This window comes from Mus caroli, chromosome 17, assembly GCF_900094665.2.
Source record: "Mus caroli chromosome 17, CAROLI_EIJ_v1.1, whole genome shotgun sequence".
Classification (NCBI taxonomy): domain Eukaryota; kingdom Metazoa; phylum Chordata; class Mammalia; order Rodentia; family Muridae; genus Mus; species Mus caroli.
The window spans coordinates 21,414,297-21,427,308 of NC_034586.1; the positions used below are offsets into that span (position 1 = coordinate 21,414,297).

General features: G+C 49.8%; 1 protein-coding gene across 2 annotated transcripts in view; it reads left to right on the forward strand.

Annotated features, from left to right (window-relative positions):
- Positions 1–2,456: 2,456 nt before the first annotated feature.
- Positions 2,457–13,012, forward strand: part of Lmf1 (lipase maturation factor 1) — an 80,350-nt gene continuing 69,794 nt past the window's right edge. Inside the window, exons 1-3 of one of the 2 annotated variants that reach the window (XM_021149399.2) lie at positions 2,457–2,672; positions 8,777–9,086; positions 11,657–11,667. In XM_021149399.2, the coding sequence (XP_021005058.1) occupies positions 2,480–2,672; positions 8,777–9,086; positions 11,657–11,667 (514 nt within the window). In that variant the 5' untranslated portion in view covers positions 2,457–2,479. Of the gene's footprint in view, positions 2,673–8,776; positions 9,087–11,656; positions 11,724–13,012 lie in introns of those variants that run through there. The other variant, XM_029471135.1, reaches the window with a different exon arrangement.

The window sequence follows — 13,012 nt, forward strand, 5'->3', positions numbered from 1 at the left end:
CAATGTATCAGGCTCATCTCAGCCTGAGGTCTTAGGGCTCATCCATACTATAGCATGTTATCCTACAATGTATCAGGCTCATCTCAGCCTGAGGTTCATCCATACTATATAGCATGTTCGGCTTTATCACTTCTTATGGGTGAGCGACACTCCAGTGTGTTTCAGCTCAAACTTGCTGTAATCTTCCTGCCTCAGCACCACCAGTACTGGGATCACAGGTATGCACCACCATACCCAGCTTCCCAATGTACTTTGTATTAAACTCGGGCAGAAACAGGCAAGCATGATAACCTCTTCTTGACTCAACCCTGCCCTGTGTGACCTGCTTGAAAGCTGGTTCCAGATGGCATCCCAGAAAGGCAGGCCAGGGGCAAGAATCTCCAGCCACCGAGGACCCAAATTTCCTGCAGACCCCTTCTGCTGGCCTCGCCCACCGTGGGCAAATCCAAGAGGGACCCTAGAGCTGAGTCCCAGTCCCAGCTGGAGCGCTGGATGCTGGAACAAGAGGTCCACTTTGTGCTCTTCACAATGCCCCATTGTGCCCTTCTGCAGGGAGGACAATGTTACCACTGCAAGGGGAAGCTGAGGACAAAGGGCTCTTTGTGAGGATGGTCCCCACCTGAGCCACAGCACCCAGGGTCACACCTGATGGCAGAGCGGTCCTTCCTCTCCTTCTATCCCCTGCATAGCTCTGGCTTCCAGAAATAATTTGAGGAAGTTGTGCAGACTAAAGCTGCCCTCCCCAAAGGTCTCTGCTGGCCCATCCCATGCCTGGCATATGCCAGTGAGGAGAGGCAGGGCTAAGGGTTCCTATTGAAAGATCTGGATACACAGTTCCTTCAGTCTCTAAATTCTTGAGACCTTGGGCAAATGCTGGCCTGTAGGAGGCCTGGCAGGTGGGAAGTATTAGTATTACCTATCACAACATCTGTAATGGGGCATATTCTCAGCTGGGCTCCCAAGGGAGTGCTTCTGAAGAAAAAGAAAAGGGAACTTAAAGAAAAACACCCAAAGCACTTTGTAGGCTGTATTTCTTGTTTGTTTAGTTTTTTTTGTTTTTGTTTTTTTTTTGGGGGGGGGTTGTTTTTTTTTTTTTTTGGTTTTTTTTTTTTGGTTTTTTGAGACAGGGTTTCTCTGTGTAGCCCTGGCTGTCCTGGCACTCACTTTGTAGACCAGGCTGGCCTCGAACTCAGAAATCCACCTGCCTCTGCCTCCCAAGTGCTGGGATTAAAGGCGTGTGCCACCACGCCCGCTGTAGGCTGTATTTCTATGCTAGCACTCTAGTATCAGGAAGCCTGGAGGCTGGGAAGAGTCCCAGCAACGGCACACCAGTCCTTACCCACAAAAGGCTCACTGCTGGTGTAGAGATATAAATATTAATGGGTTGTTTAACCATGCAAGCATTGGTCATTTATATGTCAAAGCAGCAATCACAAAAAGGAGATGCTAAGGATAAGTTGTTAAAAAAAAAAAAAACAGTGATAATTCAGAAAGGCACAAGATCTTTAATACATAGAAAGCTCTGAAAGATGGATGAAAATAACCCTTGTTCCAGAGAGCCCTGTAGTTGGCATTATAATCCCTCTGGCTGGTGATGCCATGTTTAACCATGCAAGCATTGGTAACTTATATGTCAAAGCAGCAATCACAAAAAGGAGATGCTAAGGATAAGTTGTTAAAAAACAAACAAACAAACAACAACCAGTGGCCCTCCTTTCCTCTGCTGCAGAACGCCTCTCTAGTATCATTTGTGGGCAGTGCTGGAGTGGCCCCTAACACAAAAAAGAATTGCTATCAGGCAAGTGGCATGTAATACCAGCATCGAGGGAGGCAGCTCATGAGGACAATTTCTTTGCTGTCATTCTGGGCTTTATAGCTCAAGGCCAGTCTAAGCTATTAAATATAAAGTCAAATATAAAAGCAGCATTGAAGGTGTGTCTCCTTGGGATTCTGCGCATGCCACTGGAGGGTAAATCTGAGTCCTTGATGGTCCAGTGGCCCCATAAATAGCTTGAACATGGTCCTAGATCTTCGTAGAGGTGCCACCTGTATACTGAGGTCTCTGGGGACCACAGACAAGGAGATTTAGGAAGAAGAGAAAGGAGGTTCCAGGGCAAATTTCAGGTTTCTTCCTGTCACTTGTCCTATAGTATAATCTGCGCCTTCCTGGGCAGCGGACAGCAAGAGGAATACAGGAAGAAAACCCCGCTCTGCCACAGCCACAGGCCTGGCCTTCCCTGCTACATAGTAGCAGATCCGCACCTAGGACGGGGCCTGCGGTCACTAGCTCCTTCCCGTGTCGCTTCACTCTCTGCAAATACTGAAGCCACCACGGAGACGCCCACCGCTAGGCGAGACCGCCCAGAGAGGGCGTGGCGCGTGGGCCTTGGCTGCAAGAGGTCCGCGTGTCATCCAGGGGAGCGTGTGTGGCCTTTCGGGCTTGTGGGCGTGGCCTCCGAGCGCACCGCCCTTTGTGCTCATGCGCCCAGACTGCCTAGTAATGGCTGCGCCCGAGGGGTCGCTGAGAAAACGGAAGGTCGGGGGTGCGGAGCACAGTCCAGCGTCGCCACCTTCTCTGGCTAGAGATCCCGCAGATTCTCCAGCTCGGCTGCACACGGGCACCTTCTGGCTGACTAGAATCGTGCTCCTGCGGGCCCTCGCTTTCATTTACTGTGAGTGTCCGGTGGGAGCGGGCTGTTGCCGGCATCCTGTGACCTGGTCCCAAACCCTGATTGCTTCCGGACTCCCGTTTGCCCCTCTATAGGCTTCAAGGATCCTGCACTAAAACCATTCTGCCCTTCTGTGAGCTTCCGGATCCCACTTTCTCACCTCCCACTCAGTGGCTGCCTAAACTTTATGTCAGGTCCCTCCTCGGCGTGTTCCTGGGACCCCACCCCAATCCCTGCCTCTCCACAGCCCCACTTAGCACGTGTAAGAGGCGAAGGCAGTCCCCATGCACTCCCTCTGCCTGCTCCCTGGGAGTGGCGAGACGATGCTAATTCTGTTCCTGTTCCGAAGCCCTAGGGGAGATGACGAGTCTTTAGCCTGCCACTTAGACCTAGCCTCGCCCCTTTTGCTGTCTCTCAGTGGGTCCCCCACAGGACCCAAAGGTTGTGCAACAGCTCTAACCTGACCTACTTGGAAGGGCACCTGGCAGAGGGACCAAGGATCTATCTAGCCAGATTTCACTGGTAGGCAAGAAGTGAGGTTCAAGCAGGTCAGCTCTGGAAGGACTCCAAGGTTCTGCTTAGGTTCTGGCTCTGCAGACCTTTACAGTCCACTGCAGCATCCCATACCTACCTGAGCCTAAAGAGTCGCGGCCTCCTTCACTTCAGGAAAAGCAGAATCAAAGATACTGGCAGGCATGCTGGTGTCCCCCATACACACCTCTTTTTGGTTTTGGTTTTTGTTGTTGTTGGTTTGGTTTCTGTTTGCTTGTTTGTTTGTTTGTTTGTTTTTTAAAACAGGGTTATTCTGCATAGTCCTGGCTGCCCTGGAACTTGTTCTGTAGACCAGGCTGGTCTTGAACTCCTCACAGAGATCTGCCTGCCTCTGCCTCCAGAGTGCTGGGATTAAAGGTATGTACCACTACACTGGGCACTGATGTTTCTTTACTGTCCCCTCAGCTCCTGGCCTGTTATTGCTACCCACAGAGGTCGTGGGCCAGGAGATGTCATATAGAACCAGTTCCAAACAAGTCACTATCGTGACACCTGAACCCCCAGCTGAGGCTGAGCGCCAGTCTACTCACACTGGGCCTGCCCTGCCTGTGGACATCTGTCTGGTGGGAGTAACTGTGGGTTCCAAATCCTCACCCTAATTTCTAATACCTAGGGGGTGGCCCAGTGACTATGTGGACACTGGTGGCCATGGCCCAGCCTTTTAGTAAGGAAGGCAAAACTGAATGCTAAGTAAGCCCCAGGACCCAGGACATGCCAGGCTCGTGCATGGTGTACCTTCAGCATCTTTCAGAAGAGTCATCTCAGGCTTTGGGCTGTGTCCATGTGGCTCTCGGGTGGAGAGTCAGGCTCATATGCATTTTTGTGTGATGGACTGGCTACTTCCGGGTGCATTGGAGAACTGGAGTTCTTAACCAAACGGTCCCGTGTGTTTGCCTGCCTGAGTTTCCACTCATTCTCTCTAAAGCTGGTGGAAAAAAACTATCCAGGCTTGTGCTGTTTTATCCCATGCAATACTAAGGAATCCTGGGAACGGTGGTACTGACACACTCAGAGCAAGATGAAGGGAGTCTACAGGAGGGATAGAATTGAAAGGTACAGTGGCACCTGGTGGCTTTGTGCTGAAGACACTTGGCAGATAAGCTCTTGGGCTCTCGGGTGGGCAATGTCACCTTTGGTCAGTATAGGATCTAGCATTTCAGCTTGACACAAAAGGCTGTGAGCTCAGGCCGGGCGTGGTGGCGCACACCTTTAATCCCAGCACTCGGGAGGCAGAGGCAGGTGGATTTCTGAGTTCGAGGCCAACCTGGTCTACAGAGTGAGTTCCAGGACAGCCAGGGCTATACAGAGAAACCCTGTCTCAAAAAAACAAAACAAAACAAAACAAAAAGGCTGTGAGCTCCTCACTCAGGCAGATATTTCCAGTGGCTGCTCAGTGTGTGTGTGTGCAATGTGTGTGTGCAATGTGCTTTGCTTCCTTATTGGTTCCTTATCCCATCTTCCTGTATCATGGTTTCATGATTCCTGGCTGCTGGATAACCAGCAGTCCCAGATGTAGTTTCTTCTAAAAGACTCTGGACCTCACTGGACCATGAGCTATTCTCTGAGATCCCTTCAAAATAATACTTGTCCAGCTAGTTCACCTGAATGTTGAATTGGCACTGCTTCTACTATAGAAAGACTTGTAATTAAATACAGTCCAGTGCATTCTGAGGCTCCCCGTATTAGGAGCGTGGGATCTACAGGTCTTTCCTTAAGCACAGTATGTCCAAAGCACCCGTTGCCTATAATCTTTGCACTTGAAAGGCAGAGGCAGGGAGTCTGGAGTTTGAGCCCAGCCTGAGCTACATAATAGCAAGGCCGTGTCAAAGATAAATAATGACTTTAAGGAAGGTGTTGGTCAGAAGTCTGTGGATGAGTAACAGTGCTGTGGGGTCTGCCAGTGATTCCTCAAAGCCAGCCCCAGAGCCTGCCTCTTAGCTGCAGGCTTGCACACTCCACCTGGTGTTGTGTGACTCCGATCACAGCAGTCCCAGGTTGCTCCCAGATGGCAAGGGCGAGCTCCCCACAGGGCAAGTGCGCATGGCTTAATCTCCCAAAGCGGCTACCACAGGGAAGCCATGGAAGCCAGGGCATGCCAGTACTTGAGAGTGGTTTTCCTGTAGGGATTGCAGTAAAGAGTCACTCATCACCCTGATACCTGGCCTCTAGCCCCTGAGAATGCTCACCCTGTGTATCAACTGCCGTGCACCTTGTTCTTGCATCACACTGTGCACGTGTCCAGTGACACCACTGTTACTGACAAAGGAGAGAATGCATTCAGGGTTTGGCTTAGTAAGCGAACGGCTGTGAGTGACAAGCCCTTGGCTTTAGCTCTGCTGTCTATTTACTACACCCAGGGCCTGTGTATTTTAGGCACCAGGCTTGTTCCTGGACAATGTCTTTCTTGAACCCCAAGGAACACTCAGGAGGCTGGAGAGGGGACACTGGGCAACTGATACGATCTGTCTACTGCTGCTCTTGGGAAGGACTGGGCCCTGGACATGAATACGCACGGCACAGGACTTTCCAGCCTCAGCTGTGGGACCGCAGTGTCTGGGGCGTGGGGTAGTTCTGCTCAGCCTATCGATCTCCCCAAGTGTGATGAGGAAGCTGTGTGAGAGCAAGATAGTTCCACTCCAGGGAGGTTTAGGTGTGTGTCCAAGCATTGGCTGTATATGTTCCTTGTATTTGCTTGGTCACCTTTCCTCATTTACATATGGTCTGGTTGGCCTCTTAACTGAGGAGAGAAAACAGAAAGCGCCCTTGATAGCTATGAACTGGTCATTTGGTGTTTTGTCTAAAACCTTTGCTGCCCCTCCCATCCCCCTTCCCTTTTGGTTTGTTGAACTCACAGTTGAACTACGTGAGTGCTGGGATGGCAAGCATGAGCCGCCAGGCACAGCCTAGGTTTTCTTTTGTATTTGCTTCTAATTGTTTGGTTTTATCTGTACCTCATTCAGGCAGTGGACCTCTTGAATTAATGTTTATGTTAAGGTGTTAAGTTTGTCTGAGGCCATCCTTTTGCACATGGATTTGATATTAGCTTGCTTAGGGGCCTGGGTATGGATGGAGGTGCATTTTGCTCAGGTTTTGTTTTGGCTTGGTTTTGGCAGGAGAAGTATATATACCATGGTGGTAGTTCTGGTGGGCACTCTCTGCTAAGTCATCTTTTAATGGATGGCACTGTCATAACAACAGTAAGCCCACTCTTATGCAACAAGGGACTAGGGTGATGGAGTGGGGCTAGTCTAGAGACTTCCCACTCGGCTCCACAGCTTCCTGATCCTGCAGCACTGCCACACTAAGGAATAAGGAATCTTGGGGTCCAGTCACATTTAAACTGTAGCAGTTGGTCCAGCTGCAGCTGTTGATTCTATTTCCTCAGCACATTGTCTTTGCAACTTTGTGAGTGTGTGTGAATCCACTGCTTGGCCTCCGCTCCCCTCCACCGATTTCTGTTTCTAGTTCTCCTTCTCCTCCTTTTCCTTCTCTGCCTTCCCCCATCTTCTTTTTTTCCTTTTTCTTTCTTCTTTCTCATTTTCTTCTTCATTTTCTTCTCTCCTCCTTTCTTCCTCCTCTTTTTTTTCCTTCTCCCCAGTTCTCCTTATCTTGTGTCTTAGTTAGGGTTTTAGTGCTGTGAACAGACGCCATAACCAAGGTGGCTCTTATAAAGACAACATTTAATTGGGGCTGGCTTACAGGTTCAGAGATTTAATCCAGTATCAAGGCAGGAGCATGACAGCAACTAGGCAGGCATGGTGCAGGAGGAGCTGAGAGTTCTACCTCTTGTTCTGAAGGCTGTTAGCAGAATACTGGCTTCCAGCCAGCTAGGATGAGGGTCTTAAACCCACACCCACAGTGACACACCTACTCCAACAGGGCCACACCTCCAAATAGTGCCACGCCCTGGGCCAAGCATATTCAAGCCACCACATCTTGATTAGTGTAGATTTGTCCAGTGAATCCTGGAGATGGTCACCGTGAACGCCACAAGTCTCTTCCTCTTCTGATTACATTGGCTCTTCTGTTTCCATTACAGTTCGTATATGCTGTCAGAATCAGCCCGTCAGGACCTACAGACAGACTCGGTGTGTGTGTGGCTGAGATGGTTGATTGTGGTTTCACTGACATGTGCAGCTCTTCAAGGACATGGCTGTGGCTTAGCTCGCCACACCCTCAATCACTTCTCTCTTTCTCCTGTGATTTACAGTTTCCCACAGATGGAGCCGTCTTATGTTTATTAGATTTGTACTTGCACTATTTCCAGTTGCTTTTATACTTTTTTTTTTTTTTGAGACAGGGTTTCTCTGTGTAGCTCTGGCTGTCCTGGAACTCACTGTGTAGACCAGGCTGGCCACGAACTCAGAGATCTGCCGGCTTCTGCCTCCTGAGTGCGGGCTTTAAAGGTGTACACTACCACTGCCTGGCTCTTTTTTTTCTTTTCTTTTCAAATTTAGATGATGCTGTTCATTGCTTGTATATAAGAGCACAGTCGGTTCTTCTGTTCTGACCTTGTGACCCATTCCATGATCTTGATTAATTAACCATTAGTGCTAATGGTTGCCATTTTTGTCTTGTTTTTTGTAAGTTCTTTGGGATCATCCACATAGACCATCTTTTGCTAATGAAGACACTTCTGCATGTCCCGTCTGTGTGTGCGCCTCTTACCTCTCCTCTCTCATACCTTTTCCTTTGCTGTATTCTACTCCTCCCCCACCCTGCACTAGGCACACATAGCTGAACACCCGGAAGCAGTGGAAGTGCCCTGTGAAAGGGAAGATCCTAGGAATGGACTCTGAGCTCGGGCTGTCACAATCTCATGAGTAGCCAAGGCTGCTGGCCCTTGCCGTTGCCTGTTTGTGACCTCCCCTGGTTAGTGTTTATTGTCAACTTGACCTGGAAAGAAGGAATTTCGGGTGAAGAATTGCCCCTTCACACTGAGCTGTGGGTGTGTCCGTGGGACATCGATGGTAATGATTGATAGCTGGTGCAGGAGTACCCAGCTCACTGTGGGCGGCGCCATCCCAAGGCAAGTGGTCCTGGGCTATGTGGTAAGCAGCATTACTTCACGGTTTCCGCTTGAGTTCCTGCTCTGACTTCCCTCCGTGATCTGTGACCTGGAAGCATAAGCTGAAATAAGCCATTTCCGCCCTTAAGTTGTTTTTTAAGTTGCTTGAAGTCATGGTGTTCATCACAGCAACAGAAAGCAAACTGGAACATGTTATGTTATGTTCGTGGAGCCATATCCTCCTCGTATGTCCTTGTGACTGTAGGGCCATTATCTCTTCATCCCCTGCTCACCCAAGGGCCTCTTCTCCTGTACCCATGGAGGCCTGTTCTTGCCTGTGTCCCCTTGGGTCTGTGGAAGTTGATCTTATTCGTGTACACTTGTGTTCATGGGGGCCCATGCATGCCCACTTGTCTCACCTGTCCCTGCGTCACCCAGCCACTAGCATCTCCTTTTCCCACAGGGACCCAGTTCCTACTTGCATCCCTGAGCCCATGGAGGGGTGGTCTGACCCTACTCACAACTCTTGCATTTGTATGTCTTCCAGTTGTGGCCTTCTTGGTGGCGTTCAATCAGAACAAGGCCCTCATCGGTGACCGGGGCCTGCTGCCCTGCAAACTGTACCTGAAGAATGTCCAGGAGTACTTCCAGGGCAGCAGTGGCTGGACTGCCTGGACCTACACACCAACTGTTATGTGGTTGTTGGACTGGTCAGACATGAACTTCAACCTGGACCTCATTGCTCTTCTTGGGCTGGGCCTCTCGTCCTTTGTCCTGGTGACCGGCTGTGCCAACATGATACTCATGACTGCCCTCTGGGCCCTCTACATGTCCCTGGTCAACGTAGGGCAGATCTGGTAAGTAGAGCCTGTCCCCTAGCCCTTTGGACATATACCTACCTCCTGGCCACTGAAGTGCCACAGTGAGCTTGTTCAGGGGTGTATCACAAAACGCTTAGGCCTTGGCAGAGGCTGCTGTCACCATTGAGCCAAACTCTGGCTTTTCTCTTTGGGGATAAAATGTGTAATTGTACTTAGAGATCTGTGTCCCCTTGAGAATATGCTGCCAGCCTGCTTGAGCCGTGAGTTTTGATAAGATGGAGACAGAGATCATTGGGCAGCTGGTGGACACACTGAGGTCAGAAGGACTTTGAAAAACATCGCCCTTCTACCCTTACCAAGAAGAGTCTTTGCAGCCTATGCCAAATATTACATCGGGCCATGGCTCAAAACTTGCCTTCATGGGGCCCTGTAGGACTAGTGGAGGTGTTAGAGTTCAGAGGATCTCCAAGGGCAGAGAGATTATGGACCACAGGAAGGCGTGCTGGAGAAATCTGTGGATGTGGCAAGCATTATCAATGTGTACATATGGGAAGCGGGTGAGGGCATGGGATCTGTAGTGATTGTTTTTCTCCTTGCTTTGACAAAATTCCTCACAAAAGCAAGTAAGAAAGTGTGTGTGTGTGCCCACACATGTACGTGCACCTGCGCGCGCACACACACACACACACACACACAGAAGCATGCGCGCTGTGGTTACAAACACATACATCCATACCTAGCTTTTACTCAGGTCCTAGGGATTTAAACTTAGGTCTTCACATAGTGTGTTTTTGGGCTTAGCTATGAGTAGGAGCGAGTAAGTGTGCTGTTCACTTAACTGTCTCCTCTATGAACATGTAGTACGGTGCTCAGAGGATGTACTCACTGCCTCCAGCATCTGTGGTTAAAAGAAAAAAGCCTCCAGCACTCTTGTTTTACCTGAGAACAGCGTGTATCTCTGCCAGGCAGGGCATCACTTGACTTAGTTTCAGAAGCAGCAGGCTGTTGGCCTGCTCAGTGAGTTCAGACCCCACAGCAGGTCTCAGGCTCTTTCCTTTCATTAGCACACATTGCATTCAGCTTTTCTTAGTCACTGGGATGTAGCTCAGACACATATCTACGTAATGTGCATGAGTCAAGCGGTATATGCCTTTCATCCTACCACTCAGGGCAGGCAGCAAGTTCAAAACAAACCTGGGCTACACAGTGAGTTGCTGGACAGCCTAGGCTACACAGCAAGACTCTGTCTGAAATTGGAGTAGGACAAACCAAAACTAAACTTCACAAGTCAGTGGCTTTATGTATTCAGGCTTCACAAAACCTTGCCATAAAGTTTAAAGCATTCTCATCTCAACAAGAGAACCCTGCATCTTAGCCCATGAACCCGCTCCTCCCATGGCCCCTGGTAACCAAGAACTGCTTTCCATTTACACCGATGGTGCTTAAGTGCCCCGGCATTTACTGTGGACGGAATCCCTTAGTATGTGGCTTTGTGCCTGGCTTCACCCTCCGCATGGTGTTCTAGGACCCTTCATGAGTAGCATGCGCCAGTGTGTCTTTCTTTCACAATAAAATAGGTGTGCATGTTTGGTATGGATGGCATTGGGAGTGGGGACACACTGGAGGTGCAGTTCAGTGACAGAGCGTTGCCTAGTGACTAAGTTGTTGTTTTATTGCTACGAAGGGACACTGTGACCAAGGCAAGCATTTGATTGGGGCCTTGCAGTTTCAGAGGGTTAGCCCATTATCATCACGCATGCAGGACAGGCACTGGAGCAGTAGCTGAGTGCTATATCCTGATTGGTAGGCGAGAGAGAGAGCCCGACCTGGCATGGGCTGTTGAAACCTCAAAGCTCATCCCCAGTGACCCCATTGACACACTTCCTCCCGCAAGACCACACCTCGGGTTTTTTGGGGTTTGGTTTGGTTTGGTTTGGTTTTGGTTTTGGTTAGTCAAGGCAGGGTTTCTCTGTGTAGTCCTGGCTGTTCTGAAAATCATGGCCTTGAATTCAGAGATTTACCTGCTGCCTCCCGAGTGCTGAGATTAAGTTATGCACCACCACACCCACTGTAACACCTCCTAACTCTTACAATTCTTTCCAATATTGACACCCTCTGGTGACGAAGCATTCAAATACAGGAGACTTTGGGGGCCCTTCTCATTCAAGCCAGCACACCCATCACTGTCCAGCATGATGGGTCCCAGCATCAGAGTCCCAGGCATCTTCCCACTGTGACTATAAAGTAAAGGACACTGCGGCAGCAGAGCCTGCCATGTTCCTTTGATGTAATTTCTCTTCCAGTAATCTGTGTCAAGATACCCAAGCACCCCCATCTTGAGGTCCTGGGGTATAACATTTGCAGTGGCAGCCAATTAGAATCTTGCATCTGCTCACTCCACAGTGTCTTTTGCTGGCCTCTCGGCCCTGTCTCCCCCAGCTTTGCCTACCCAGTGCCTAGCAGCTGATCCTGCTGGAGATGTGTCTCCCGGGCCCCACACTGCCCCACGCTCACAAGTGGGTTTGGCTCAGTGGGTAAGCATAATGGTTTAACGTATACAACCAAGCCAGCGTCTTAATGTTCTTTCTTTTTTGTGTGTGTTTCAGGTATTCTTTTGGTAAGTGACAATCATGCAGAAACAAACCTGTGTGGGGGCTTGCCTTGTGTGTTGGGGTATGTATCTCCATGCATCTCGGATATGGGGGCTTATCTCATGTTTAAATCCTTACTGCTGGCTCTTGGGGTGTGGGCATGGCTCTACAGTTTGTTAGCAGGCTGGCAAGTCCTGACATTTGTGCTCTGGTAGAAGTGAGCAGCTAGGGTGGGTTGTGACTGGGGGCTCCCAGGTGAGGCACTGCACTGGATAATAACAGAGATGCTCGGCTGGAGAGATGGTTCAGACGTTATGTGCACTTAGTGCTTCTGTAGAGGAACCAAGTTGGGTTCCAAGCACCTACACAGAGGCTAACAACCACTTGTATCTCTAGTTCCAAGGGGATCCAGTGTCTTCTTCTAGCCTCTGCAGGGACTGCGGGTGTGTGGTGCAAAGATATGCATACAAGCAAAGCACACAGGCACATAAAATTAACATAAGCCAATCTTAAAAAGAAGGTGGCTGGTGTGACAGCACACACCTTTAGTCCCATATAGTGAGACTCCAGCTCAATAAAACAAAATAAAGTAATGGCAGCTCCCGAGGGCAGGGTTGGTGTGGCTGGTCAGGACACAAAGGTCCTGTGTGTCTCAGGGTGTGAAGCAAGATGTGCATAGCTGCTTCATAGAACCTTATCTTCTCCTGTGCTTCAGGGAACTTCAGGGAATAATGGTAGTTAGTTATTATTAAGGTGATAACTAGAGAAGGCATTTGGGAGAAGTACTGGAGGCCCCTCCCCAGTGTGCATCTTAGAGTCCCGTAGCCCACTGAGCTGCACGGAGGTGTGTTCATTGGCCAGGGCAGGCAGTGTAGCGAGTACAGGGCACTGGACTAGTAAAGCATTTGGATGCTCCCAGCCCACACCAGTTGATAATCACTAGAGAGTGTCTGAAGCCAGCCCCCAAGTGGCCAGGAAGCTGAGAACCTGGGGACTTACACACAAGTTGGCCCAACTCTAGAGTCCTGCAAAAAAAGACAACGATACTTTGTAAGGGGACAGTGAGGGGGTGGGGGAGGGTGTCTTTACTGACCTGCAGTTCTACCCAAGGACACCACAGGAGGCACCTTGACCCCACTGCAGTTAACCATGCTGTGCCTGTGTGTCTGGGCCACACCCTGCCTATACTGTGTGGCTTCAGATGTGAGGGAGGCCTGAGTCCCAGGTCACTGTCGGGTCTATGGTCTTAGTCTCACTTACTGAGTGTTCCCTGCAGTTCCAGAAAAGGGGATCCATTGGCAAATGCGAGGCCATCAGTCTGCTGCCACAGTAAATGTTTCCCCTCCTTTTTAGTTCCCCAAGTAGACAGAT